This window comes from Neofelis nebulosa, chromosome 9 (genome assembly GCF_028018385.1).
Source record: "Neofelis nebulosa isolate mNeoNeb1 chromosome 9, mNeoNeb1.pri, whole genome shotgun sequence".
NCBI lineage: Eukaryota > Metazoa > Chordata > Mammalia > Carnivora > Felidae > Neofelis > Neofelis nebulosa.
Window position 1 is genome coordinate 71,374,845 of NC_080790.1, and position 13,507 is coordinate 71,388,351.

General features: G+C 43.1%; 1 protein-coding gene across 24 annotated transcripts in view; it reads left to right on the forward strand.

The window, feature by feature from the left end:
- NRXN1 (neurexin 1) overlaps positions 1-13,507 on the forward strand; it is a 1,145,650-nt gene that overhangs the window by 711,526 nt on the left and 420,617 nt on the right. For 2 of the 24 annotated variants that reach the window (XM_058684144.1, XM_058684147.1), the window contains exon 1: positions 4,029-5,351. The exons of 20 other annotated variants lie outside the window; for them this stretch is intronic. In XM_058684144.1, coding sequence (XP_058540127.1) covers positions 5,102-5,351 — 250 coding nt within the window. In that variant the 5' untranslated portion in view covers positions 4,029-5,101. Of the gene's footprint in view, positions 1-4,027; positions 5,352-13,507 lie in introns of those variants that run through there. 2 more of the 24 variants (XM_058684145.1, XM_058684146.1) reach the window with 2 other exon arrangements.

The window sequence follows — 13,507 nt, forward strand, 5'->3', positions numbered from 1 at the left end:
GGTAGGGTTAACCACTCTTTCAAGAGTTCCCAAAAGTGCAGGCCATAGTGAATGCAAATGCAAACCCACTTCTGCTACAAAAGCAGACATTTATTAATAAGTAGACACAAAATCTTATAGCCTGTTCTGGAAGCTTGATGAAGTTCCAGCTCTTGGTTCTGTTCGGTACATGAAAAATGTCTTGCAAAAAAAAGTTGTGCAAATATGGCAGTATTTTGCTAATATGGCAGGAACCAGCTCATCATCTGTCAGAATTAGGTGACTAAGGTCTGTTAAGGATCAAAAATAGCACCCACTTCATATGGGTTTGTGATGATTAAATGAACAAATACATTTACATCTCTAAGACTTGTGCCAGTTACAAATGTGTTAGTTCTTAGTACTATTATTATGGCACCATTCCTTATGGTAAAGGACGAAAGGCCTCTTAGATTCACATACTCTGTTCAAGTGGAAGCAAAGCATGTCTATAAAATATTTTGGCCAATCCACTGATCTTGACTGTTAATAACTTTACCAAAGAGAACCCATTTCTAACCTCCATTATGCCAGTTGACAAGTCATTTATTTTGCAAATTATAACCTTTTTTTCAACATACATTGTAATTAATGAGCAATGCCATATCATGCTTGGAGATGATGATAGCCAAGGCTTCTAGAAGCCACCTCTGGCTTCTATAATTCTGGTTGAGACATTGGAGCATAAATTCCCGATGAAGGCAGCTGACTCTCCTGGGACACAGAACACTAACACACATTTATATTACACTGTTTATGCTGAAATATTTAAGAGTAAATTATAAGCAGCCAAGCACCATGTCTCCTCCAACCAATTCTAAACTCACCTGACAACAATTTGTTAGAGGCTGCCTCAGTTTCCTTTAAATAATGCAGTTCCAACCACAAGGACTGACCAGCTGGAGACAGAATGAATAAGCACCAGTCAGATTGGGCAAAAGTTTGTTCACAAGACTTTCCACCATTCTCTGGGCAGAGAATGGCCCCTTATTCCGCCAAATTATGACCATTTGTAAGGAGTACTGCAGCATCAGTATCACAGCATCCACCCCAATCCTCCCAGGTATCACGAAGGTGCCCTAGACATCTGCCTGAAAACTGCAGCTACAGTTTCTTCTTTCAAGGCAGCTGTAAATATTTCCTCTTTAGCTCTTGAGACTCCCGTAAAACTGAGATTTCTGGCTTATCCTTTCCCTAACCCTACCTTTATCTCCCTAGGCTGGAGACAATGTGAGACAGGAAGGAGACCCTCTTCTTCATGGAATGCTCTTGGGAAGGTTCATCAGAATTCTTTACTTACTCTACTCCTATGGCTTTAATTTATATAAATCACTGTCCAAAGTCCCAGCTCCATCCTTCTCTATTTTTTAAGAGAATAACAAACTCAGTAAATCCTCATTAATCTCAGATATGAATTCACATCTTCACTAAAATTTGTAACCCCCGAATCAATAATAGTGGCACTATGGTGGTCATTAACAGACATGCACCGGGTGGCAAAAAATTTGAGTCCCTAACACCCAGCTTCCAGCTGAGGTCAAACAAGGCAACACTCTGCCTTCTCGTTTTAGCTCTTATACTATAAACGAGTGCTCTTTCTGTGTTCTATTTAGTGCCATGTTTTTCACATTTTTGTGTTTTTTTGTTTGTTTTGGTTTTGGTGATTTTGCTGTTCAAAATGGCCCTTGAACATAGTGCTGAAGTGCTATCTAATGTTCCTAAGCTTAAGAAGGCTGTCATATTCCTTTCAAAGAAAGTAGGTACGTTAGATAAACTTTATTCAGGTTTGAATTCTAGTGATGTTGACGCTGAGTTCAGTGTTAATGAGACACCAAATATATTAAATAAGATGTCTTTAAACAGAAAAAAAAAAACCACATAAAATGAGGTTATGTATTGATTGGTTGATGAAAATGCTGTGACCGAGGCTTGTAGGAACCTAAGCCCTAGGAGCAACGGTTCAGTATTCCCTAATTCAGTGTCTGTAGTGACTTTATAGACCATAAGTACGATGTATAATAAGAATTGACTGTATGCACCAAGAGGCTAATTTATATTTCACATATGCTCAGCACTCACGGGAGTACAGATGAAGACTTGACTCCTCTCCCCTTCAGGAATCTCCCATCTGGATGGAGAGGGAAGGACAGATCTACACCACATATGAGCATATGAGCACACAGTACTCTATGTTTCCAATAGAGGAAGGGAAATGAATGAACTATGCAGACTAATCAGCTCAAATATGTTAGACCTATATGGGAGGAGAGACATAACGCCTTAATTGTGGGGAGCATATGATATATTTTAAAGTACTCTCACATTAAATATTGCGTTATAGCCTTCCTGCCCTGTGGGATTGTTAGGAAAGATAGGAACATGACTATTTTATAAAGGAAGCTATGGAGCCTCAGGGAGAGGCCAAGTGACTAATGTGACATAACCGGTAAATGGCAGGGCCAAGAATGCAGCACAGGTTTCCTACGTCCTAATCCAGTACTCTGTCCATACTGACGCTGTGAGATGTCTCCATCAAAGTATTACCAGGAGTCTTAACTCCATACTGTCAGGATGGTTTTCCTCTTCTTTTCCTTTTGAAGCTTACTTGATGTATTAAAAATGAATATTCACAACCCTTGGCTAATGAATTAAAATACACATGCTGAAAAATAACAAAATGAAGAGGAAATGGCCTGGGGGCACGGGTGGGAACAGAACACAGTGGAAGGTGCTGAATTTGGGTTCTGTTGCTCTTTGAGCAGCTGTGGGAAGTTGGGAGACATGGTGTATTTAAGAAGATAAAAGCATATTCTCTAGCATGGCTAAGCCGTTTCAGTTAGTGAACTACTGAAGAATCATTATTATTATTTTTAGTTAGAATCACATAAACTTGACAGGAATGTGAGATGCTGGATTGCTACAGATTTGATTTGTTGGCCCCTGGACCGTGGTTACACAGTGACCCAGGGGTGGACCCTAGGAACTAGGATGCAATATACAAGTCTAAATGGCCACTTCTGTGAATGGCTGATTTGAATCAAATCCTCCTAGCATTTTTTTTTTTATCTTCCTGATACATGACTTTGTATTTGTTGATTTAAGGGATTACATAGACAGTGAGGAGCCAGTGAGAAGTAGTGCTTTTTCAGAGTTGTTTTCCTTTGTTTTTAAGTAGGAATAAAGACAAAATGTTCAGCCACTAGACATGTCATGGTTTTTGTCATCTTTTGGAAACCAGGGGAGTATTTTAGTCATAGTCCTAAATCCTGTCTGCTAGCCTCCACTGACTGTGGTCCTCCTTGCCAACTCCACTTGCTGTCCTAGATTTTTACTTTTAGGTGCATGTTGGCTTTGCTGGTCTCCCATCCAGGACATTGCAGCTTTCAGTTAAAGATGCTGCATTTCACCAAGAGGGTATAAACATCTTATCTTCCTTGGAGGCACTAGATTTAGGAGTTTTTATTTCCTAGTGCTATTTTCCTTATGAGAAAGCATGAGAGAAAGGCGGAACTCCACCCTTACAAAAGATCATCACAGCTAGGCTTCTGTAGGGGGTCTTGGAGTACAAGCAATCTCATTCACACTATTTCTCTCCTCTGCTTTCCTCCTCTTTACCACCTGTCTCCTTCTTCCTCTCTTTCATTCTTTCTTTTTCTGTCTCTCCCTTGGCTGCCGGAGTCACTTTTTTTTTTTTTTTCCTTCCTCTTCCTGTGTTTTGGTTCCCTGCATTTCCACTGCCTTATATGAGATATGGTATTGTAGTGGGATCGAGGACTCTTTGTTATGAGTGATATGTGTAATTAACAGACGACCAAAACTGATGCTTGAATAGATGGTGTCAAGCCATATTTAGAAGATTGGGTTTGAACACCTGGCAGAACAAGTTTGGTCCAATAAAAAGAGCCGAATTCTTTCCCTTTTAAGAGCTCTCAAGACACTGGTTACATCTAAACCATAGGGGTAGGGGAAGGGTGCCATTTGCCGTTGTAATTCAGACGGAGGGATCACCTGGCAGAGGAGGGAGAGTTGCTTTTTAGGTGTTCCCCGCATCGCAGTACACGTGTCCCTTTGATGTGTGGAGAATGCACGAGAGAGGCAAAGCAGGGCGATTTTTGTGGGAAGCTAGACCAGCCTCCCTCGTTACATAGGCTCGTCCTCTGCATTGCATCCGAGCTTCAGTGATTTGCTGTTTGGAGACTGCAGATTTGCATAGAGCCCCTCGCTTCGCCAGCGTGTGTGGTTTTTCTTTTCTTTTCTTTTTTCTTTTTTCTTTTTCTTTTCTTCTTCCCCCCCCCCCCCCCACCCCCGCCCCACTCCTTCGTCTGCTTCCTCTTTTGCTCAGCTCCCTTTCCCCCGTTCGATCCCCCGCTTCCTCCATAAGGTGCACTCTTGCCTCTGAACCCCTCGCCGGGCGTAAGTGTCAGGAGGCGGCGGACGCGGGGATTGCCTCGGGAGCAGGCGATGCGCGCCGCTGCTCCGCGCGCTGCCCGGGGGAGGCTGGCGCGATCGGGCGAGCCGGCCGGGGCTGGATGGAGGGAAGGGGCGCCTCGTTTCCATGGGGTCTGCTTCTCCCTTGAAAGGAGGTCGGGCCGGCGAAGTAGCCTCCCCAGTCCCCACACACGATGCTAAATGGATTTACCTAGTGGAATCGCGGTGGATGGCTGTCATGTAGAAGTGAGGACCCTCCGGGAGGAGCTTTAAACAATTTCCCCGCTCCCCACCCCCCGGCACGCACTCTCGCCCGAAACTCTTTGGGAGTATCTCTCGAGAACCTGGAGCCCTGGAAATCTGGGAGCAGCCGCTCGCTCCGCGCTCGCTGCTCCCCGGGGCCGCCTTCCCGGACAAGCCCCCCCATCAGCTGCATTCGCCTCGGCTATGTTTCGGATTCTTTGGGGCGCACGGCACGGCGGACTCCAGGACCCCGAGAAGACTGTCCGAAGGAGGGAGAGGATGGGTGCCCTGGCGCGGTGAGGCGGCCGGCCCCTCAGCCCACCCGGAGCCGCCCGCTCTCCGGCGCCCTCGCCCCTCCCCGCGCCCCAAACTTTGCCTCCCGCGGCGGTTGCCCCTCGGCGGGCGCCCCGCCATGTACCAGAGGATGCTCCGGTGCGGCGCCGAGCTGGGCTCGCCCGGGGGCGGAGGCGGCGGCGGCGGCGCAGGGGGGCGCCTGGCCCTGCTCTGGATAGTCCCGCTCACCCTCAGCGGCCTCCTAGGAGTGGCATGGGGGGCGTCCAGTTTGGGAGCGCACCACATCCACCATTTCCATGGCAGCAGCAAGCATCATTCAGTGCCTATTGCAATCTACAGGTCACCGGCATCCTTGCGAGGCGGACACGGTGGGTCTGAGGTGCCAAGTTCTCGCGGGTTACTCCCTGTCTCCTCCCTTCCAGCCCTGCGCTCGCTTCTTGGCCCCTAAGGCTCAGAGAAATGGGAGCGCGAGAAAGGGAGGTGCATTTGGGTGTGTTTGGTGGGAGCCACTTATCTCTTTGAAGACAATAGAAAGGGGCTGGGGGAAGGCGTCGCGGGTGTTTGTGGTGAGGGGTGGGAGGGGCGCTTCTTGTCGGGGTGCCGGGAGGAGAGATGTGGGCGCCTATTAACGACCGTCCCTGGCCGGGCGCCTGGGCCCCGCGGGAAGGGGGCGTTGCTACCCAGAAGGTCACTCGGTGTGGCCGGATGGGGCGTCGCGCTCAGCCGAGGGACCTGAGCGCCACAGAGAGGAGGGCTCTGCAGAACCTTTTGTCTGTGCTGTGTGTGCTGCCCCACCTCCTGCCCATTTTCCCAGGCCTGGGGGAGGGAGAGGTTCCAGCTCGCACATTCCTTCAAAGTGTGCCCAGACTGCAGTGACAGTGAAGCGGTTGTGGTCCCAGGACTCGCTCAGCAGGATGCAATTGCTTTAGCATCCACCTCTTCCCTTAACTGGAGAAGGTACGATGGTCACCGAGGCACCCTCCCCGCTGCCGGCCAGCCCCCTGCCAGGCTCGGAGACGACCTCTGAATACCATCCCCTTTGCTCCATCCCCACACATACACACTTCTCTTTCTCGGTGATTGGACTGAGTTGTTGTTTGTTTGTTTGTTTTGTTTTTAAACAGGGCAGGGAGAGGTTTGGCTACCCAAAGCCATCTCCCTGGGGATCCTCTTTGAAGGCTGTTGGGATGAAGGAGGGCCTGCTGCCTTCTTCCTCAGAGTTGAGTGCTTCCCAGAGAGGGCTGGTGGGTCAAGGCTGGCTGGTCTAAGCCAGGAGGTCTGCCTGGAGGAGAAGTTAGAGTAGAGTGAAGTTATTCTCCTGACCTCAGCTTCCTTTGTAAAGAGCAGAGTGTGGAGAAAAGCCTTGGTTGGTAGGTTTCTTCTCCAGAGTGGCGGAGAACGTAAGGCCAGATTCCTCTCATCTTCAGAGAAGTGCCTATTTCAGATTCCCTGAACTGCCAATAAATAAAGCATCAAACTGTTTTGGGGAGGCTTTCCCACTACCAGTGTTTATTCTCCCTCAGTGTAAGTAAAGTCTTCCACTTGAAAAGACAGGGTAAAAGTTGTGGACACTTCTATTCCTTCCCCTGCCCCCTTTTCCTTGCAGGGCCCCTTCCTCTTTCAGACTTCATTCAGCTTTAGATCCTTTGCCCCTCTCCCCAGGGAATTCTTCTCCCCTGAACAGCTGTTGCTTATACCTGGATGGCCCTCCTCCCCAGGGATAGGCTTCCTGTCTGAGGACAATTCTGGTTAGCTTGTAGCTTAACCTCACTGAAGAGAGAACAAATCCTCTTGACAACTCCTCTTTAGGAGTGGCTTAGAGACCTACCTCACTGTAGGTCCTAGGAATCTCTTCCCTTCCTTCCCCTGGTTCCTCTCAAGAATTTTCTCCAGTTAAGAGTGGCTAGGATGAAAAGAGGATGATGCCCCACACCTGGGCTTCTGAGCTGAGAGACTAGCCAAGGGGCTAGATCCCTGTGAAACAGTAAGGAGTTTCTGTTGCTCTCACCACTTGCTCACAGTATTCCCGGACCTTGTTGCTCCTTTTACCTAGTGCAGTTCTCACCCACTGCCCTGCCTTTGTGCACGACTGGGTGAGTCCCATGGGAGGGAGACCAGTGGGGGTGTGGGAGGGGCAGACAGAGCATGGGTAGGTGAAGTGAGCCAGATGGGGGTATTCGAGGGGATGGGGTGCCTAATTGTACCAGTGGGAAGTACTTGGCTAAAAATCTCCTGTGCATATTAACTTCTCCTTTACTGTGGCTCTGCCTCTCCCGAGGGCTGAGGCAGCTGAACGGGGAGCGCCCTGGGGAAATGGGGAGATGAGAACGTCTAGGGGCCCTGCCGCAGAGCGGGGCGCTCCTCTCCCAGACCACTGCAGCTGCTACCCCAGTCAGGCGCCGTCTGCTGGTCTTTACAAACATTTTTTTTTCTTTCTTTTTCTTTCTTTTTCCCTCCAGAATACATTGCTTGTCTCTGTATGTGAATGAAAACCTAGGAGCATGTATCATTGAAAAAGAGACAGGATAGAAGGCAGTGGGGGGCAGTGGTTGGTATTATTCTTTTGGGTCAGAGAACTTTCTCTTTCCTTTGAAGGTTATATTGTATGGTCATATTTGTTTGTTTTTGAAACTCTCTCCACCCTTTTTACACATACTTTTGGATGAAGCTCTCTGATTTCTTCTTCTTCTTCTTTTTTTTTTTTTTAAATCAGAGTAACAAACTTACCTGTCAGCAGCCATTCTCCACCAAATAAAAGCTGGTGTGAATCTTTCATACTTTATCCCTTTCCTTACTTGAAGAGAGGGAATTAACTCTAGCTAGAGAACAATCAAGGAACGTTAAAGATGAAATAAGCCTCTCAGGGGTGGGGGATGGAGAGGGGCTGAGAGCTGGGCAGGCAGGGTGGTGGCTTAAAAGAAACCTATAAGAAAGAGGTGATGTTGAATTTGCTGGGTCAATAAACTGTCCGAATATTCAGCTAATTAGACTAAGGGCCCACAAGGAAATAATCTTTGAGCCTAATAGATGAGGGTGAAGGGGAACAGCAAAGGTGACTGACGATAGGGTAAATTCCTAGCTAAAAATCAAGGCAGGTGTAAATGAGGTTTAGTTCAAAACTTGAGACTATTGAAAACATACATATGTTGATGAACAAATGAGCCAGCCTGTTTTTTGTATTAGAATTTCTTGGAATCATAAGCATTTTTTTTTCTTAATAGGGAAAGCACCGTATATGCTTGAATGTGTAAAAGAAAAATCATGTGTGGTGTATTTTAGGGAATAAAATTGAATCTAACCTCTCTATGTTTTGAAAACTGCTGGGTCGACTATCCAGGTTCATTCTTCTTCATTTTCTCATCTTGCCATGCTTCATTTGCACTATTATGAGGTGTCACTTACAAGGATTGCAGGGTGCTGAAAGCGCTTATGGCTACCCTGAGCATCTTTGTGCAAGCTGACCCAGTTGCAGAGATTATGATGAGGTTTTCTTTTCTTTTCTTTTTTTTTTAATGCATATAAGAAGCAGGTTTTGAGATCACCACAGAATCCCATTTTTATTTTGCATATACTTAAAAATATAAATGATGAAAAACACCTCCATAAAAAATTATATTTCTATTTTAAAAAACAGAGAGCTGTGTGACTATATATGATTAAAAAAACAAGCCTGCTTATAATTAAGGATGCTACTTAAAGCAGGCTAGAGTTCAGAATAGACCAGTGTGTTCAGTTAGTATTTCTTTAGCAATGTGCCATTTGTGCCAAACATAGAATGATGTCAGCGCAGTGCTCAGGTTCCCATATCCACTCTTGGCTTTCCTAGGAACCTCTGCGTACTTTCAAAAATTAGCTTAGAGCCTCTCAGTAGTTTTCGGAGATAAAGGAAGGAGAAAGCCATCATAAAATTGAACCTACCAGTGCCAGCCGTTCTCCTCCCACAAATATGAGCTCCGGAAATTATACTGTCATGATTAGCTTATAATGTTAAAGGGCAAAAGGGCTTCCCCAGAAGGGAATGTTAACAGATTTTAAAAGGATGGTTTATAATTGAAGTAGCCCAGTGCTGTTATATAAGAATAATAATTATATCTTGAATTTATAACATTTCTCTTTCTGAGGCACTTCTGTACATACACTAACTTCTCTGAGGACCAGTCAGTTTTGGAGGGAGTTTAACATTTTCCTTATAAGGATACTGAAGCACACCATAGGTACCCTGGAAAATGGAGCCAAATCTCTGATCAAAGTCAAGGAGGAATTAGAATCAAGGCTTCGTGACCCATAGCCCAGAGCAACTGAGAGGGTCCACCATGTGCTTTAATGGTTGATCTCTTGGAGATGGAATCATTGCAAGGACCAGAGCATAGCATTTTGCTTCCAACATGTAGTAACAACAATGAATGCTGTAAGGGAGGCTGATGACACCTCACTGATGCCCCACTGGTCACTTCATTGATTCTGCTGAGGAGGGTTTTGTTTTTCTTTTGTTTTTCTCAGGGACGAAAGTTGCAGTGATACACCGATCCCTTTGCTCCTTTGTCTAGCAACCAAGAAAGTTAGCAAAACCTTTTGCAATATACTTCACTTAGCATTGAAGAAAAATTTAGCTTTTCTGGTAATTAATTCATACGTGTGACCCAAAACATTTTTGGCTATGAATATTGTGCTGAAGGAGACATTTCGACCTTACACCTCTTTCTTACTTTGACTTTTTGGACAAAAACATACATCACTGCAATGCTATTTTAGATAAGACGGTCAGGTAATATTTCTAGAAGAAGTTTTTAATAAATCATGGTCCAAGTAATCCAAGACTCGAGGGTAACTTTTGGTTGCCCTCCACTTTAATATATTTATTTATTTTTGTTGATTGTCCATCCATTGCTTCAGAAAATATATAGTATGTGCATGTTTTTGTATTTGTGCACCAGGTACCATGGAAGGCCGGATAGTAATTGGGATAATGGGAATAGAGGTAAGGGAGGAGGAGCAAGATACCCAAGGCAGGACCATCAGAAAATTTACAGTTTAGTTCCAAAAATCCAAGCTACTGTTAGAAACAGTTAATCTTTAAGCAGACAAACAAAACTTGTTCTTTACAAACAAATAGCCTCTGAGCATAAAGGCAAAAAACATAAAGTTTATGTGTGTGTAGCAATCATCTGATGCTCAACATGAAATGATCTTATAAAAACATCAACACAGTGGGTTTTATCTACATTGTGTTACCTTGTCCTTTAATATTAATGATGTATAAAGGGCTCCTTGCATAATTGCCTTTCACTAAGTTGCTATGTATATTTCTTCTAACAAAATATAAAGTCTTTTATTTTTCAAAAAGAGATAAGGCAAATGTATTTAAGACAGCAGCTTCACTGACTTAGATTCATACCGCTGTAAAAATAATTGAGGCAGCCTGATCTGGTGAAGATAATTCACAGAAGCATATCTATGTGAAAATCTGGCCGCTGCCACTTTCTAGCATCGTATAAATTTACTAAACTATTTGTCCTCACTAAGATTGTTTTCTCAGTCTGTAAAATGAAAATATCAGTTATATCTCAGTGGAGAATAAATGAGACCATGGGTTTGATAAGTGCCCAGACTATAATAGGCCCCAAATAAATGTTTGTTTTAAAAAAAATTAGACATTTAGGTTGTTTACACATCTTGGCTGTTTTGAAGACTGCTCTAATGAACATGGGAGTGCGAATATCTCTTCCAAATCCTGATTTTAGATTTTTCAGATAAATACAAAAAAGTGGCATTGCTGGATCATGTGATAGTTTTGTTGTTGTTGTTGTTGCTTTGTTGTGTGTGTGTATGTGTGTGTGTGTTTCTTTTAAAGAACTTCCATCTATTTTTCACAATGCCTGCACCATTTTGGATTCCTCCCAGTGGTGTACAAGGATTTCATTTTCCCTACATCCTTGGCAAGATTTGTTGTCTTTTCGATAATAGCCATTCTAATAGGTGTAAGGTGATATCTCAGTGTGATTTTCATTGAATGGATAAAGAAAATATACTACATGCATATAAGGGAATATTATTCAACCTCAACAAAGAAGAACATACTTCTTTGGTATGTTATATCATGGGTGAACCTTGAGGACATTATGCTGAGTTAAATAAGCCAGTCACAGGACGACAAATACTCCACTTATATGAAGTATCTAAAATAGTCAACTTCATAGAATCGGGAAGGGTATGGTGGTTGCCAGAGGCTGGGCAAAAGAGGGACTGGGGAGTTGCTAATCAGTGGGCATAAAGTTGAGTTGTACAAGATGAATAGGTGCTACAGCTGTAGCACATTGTGCTTATAGTAACAATACTGTATTGCACACTTAAAAATTTGTTAAGGGGTGCCTGGGTGGCTCATTCAGTTAAGTGTCTGACTTTAACCCGGGTCATGATCTCATGGCCAGTGGGCTCGAGCCCTGCATCTGGCTCTGTGTTGACAGCTCAGAGCCTGGAGCCTGCTTCGGATTCTGGGCTTCCTCTCTTTCTGCCCCTCCCCTGCTCATGCTCTGTCTCTCAAAAATGAGTAAATGTTAAAAAAAAAATTCGTTAAGCAGGTAGATCTCATGTTAAGTGTTCTTACCATGATAAAATAAAATTTTAAAAAATTAGAAGAGATTTCAGGGAGAAGACAACATGAAGTGGAAAAAACAGACTTGAACCCAGGAGACATGAGTTCCAGTTCTGATTCATCCAGTGATGGTGTTTATCCTCATAGACAGCTGTCAGAGCCTCATTTACACAACATTGTGTGCCTCATTCTTAGTAAAAGACACAATTGGTTATTTTATGTGCTATGATCTTAACAATAATGTTGAGCATGGCTTTTTATATTGTTTTTTGTCATTCATATTTTTAATTGGACTAAGATCATTTCCAACTTTGAGTTCTAAGATTCCTTAGATTAAAAGAATCTCAAAATCCTCATACTCCTGTTGTCTTTTTCCAGAGGCTTATTGATCCTAAACATACCATAACTGGAGATATTTTTGCAAAGATTGTCTTCAGGTCCCTTAAGCCATTGTGTTGTCCTCTTCATGAGTTAGAATGGCTTACTTAGGTGCACAGGAACCATGTGGGGGGCCAGGATCAGGACACTTGCCTTTCAGCTGAGGTTCTGAGGAATCTCTCTTAGAAAAGACACCTGTTTCCTTTACCTGGTCTTCTTCGCCAGTTTTTGTTTGTTTCTTATTTTTTTGTTTTTTTGTTTTTGTTTTTGTTTTTGGTCTGTATGGGGTGTCAAATATCTCTCTGCGCAGAAATTGGTGATAGCCTTTTAAATATTCCTTTCTCTCACAAAATGCAAGATCTTTTCTCCATGTGGATCATCTAAGAATGAATTCCCTCAAGCTTTAGACAGAAACTTAGTAAAAACAGCTATATTTTAAGTATACATTTCCACAGAGCCCTCATGTAAAGTGTCTCATTTAATCAACATCATAACCCTGGCAGGGCTCATGATAACCATTTTGCTGACAGGGAAGCAGATTTAGAGAGGCAATGGTTCTGCCAGGGTCACTTAATTAATAAGTATCTGCAGTACTGTTGCTTTTCCACTATAGTATGTTAAGAGGCAAGGTTTTTAAAAAAATACTGCATTTAAATTTAGAAGATCTGAATTTTGTCCTAGTGTCATCATTTTCCAATTTACTTTCTGAAGAAAAAAAAAAAGTTTCTTCATTAAGAAGAAAATTGGCCAAGAATTGGGAGCTAACTGATATAGTTATTAAGAATTTCAAGTGACTACATATATGAATTTTGTATCTCCATTCTGGCAGAAGAAACTATAGTTAATACTACATTCTGATACTTGGCTGAGAGTGGGTGGTAAGATGGGTATGGATTCATAAATGAGGGGCATTTTCAAATTCAACTTAAAGTATTATACTCCATGACAAATAATATTATTAATCAATAGTAGCAATTATAATAAAAACATTTTATCACTAAAAGATGATGGTTACTAAGCAAATTTTCTGTTAATCACTAAGTATACAGGCAGATAAGAATAAACTGCTGTCTGTCATTTTTGTGAACTTGATATCTATGGGATTTGTGGATTGGAACTGAAGTAGTGTAGAAAGTTTATTTCTCCAATGTACTTCCAAGATATGTGGTTATGTCCATATTGTTTTACATGAAGCTTGTATGAATCTGGTAGCCATTTGTGTGTGTGTGTGTGTGTGTGTGTGAGAGAGAGAGATAGAGAGAGAGAGAGACAGAGAGAGACAGAGAGAGACAGAGAGACAGAGACAGAGAGAGAGAAAGTAAAAATACTAGACCCCTTTTAGTTATGGGATCTCTAGGTCAAATGTATTATATAATGTGACCCCATTATGGACTTTGCTATATAGTCATGTACATATTTGGTGTGTGTTTTTTTTCATATAACTATATTGGTGCAAAAAGTATTATGAAATATGTCTGGGAATTAGTAACTAGAAATAAAACTTTTAAGTAAATGTTAAAGAAGTGATTTTTACTGTGTGGTAAAATATACGGC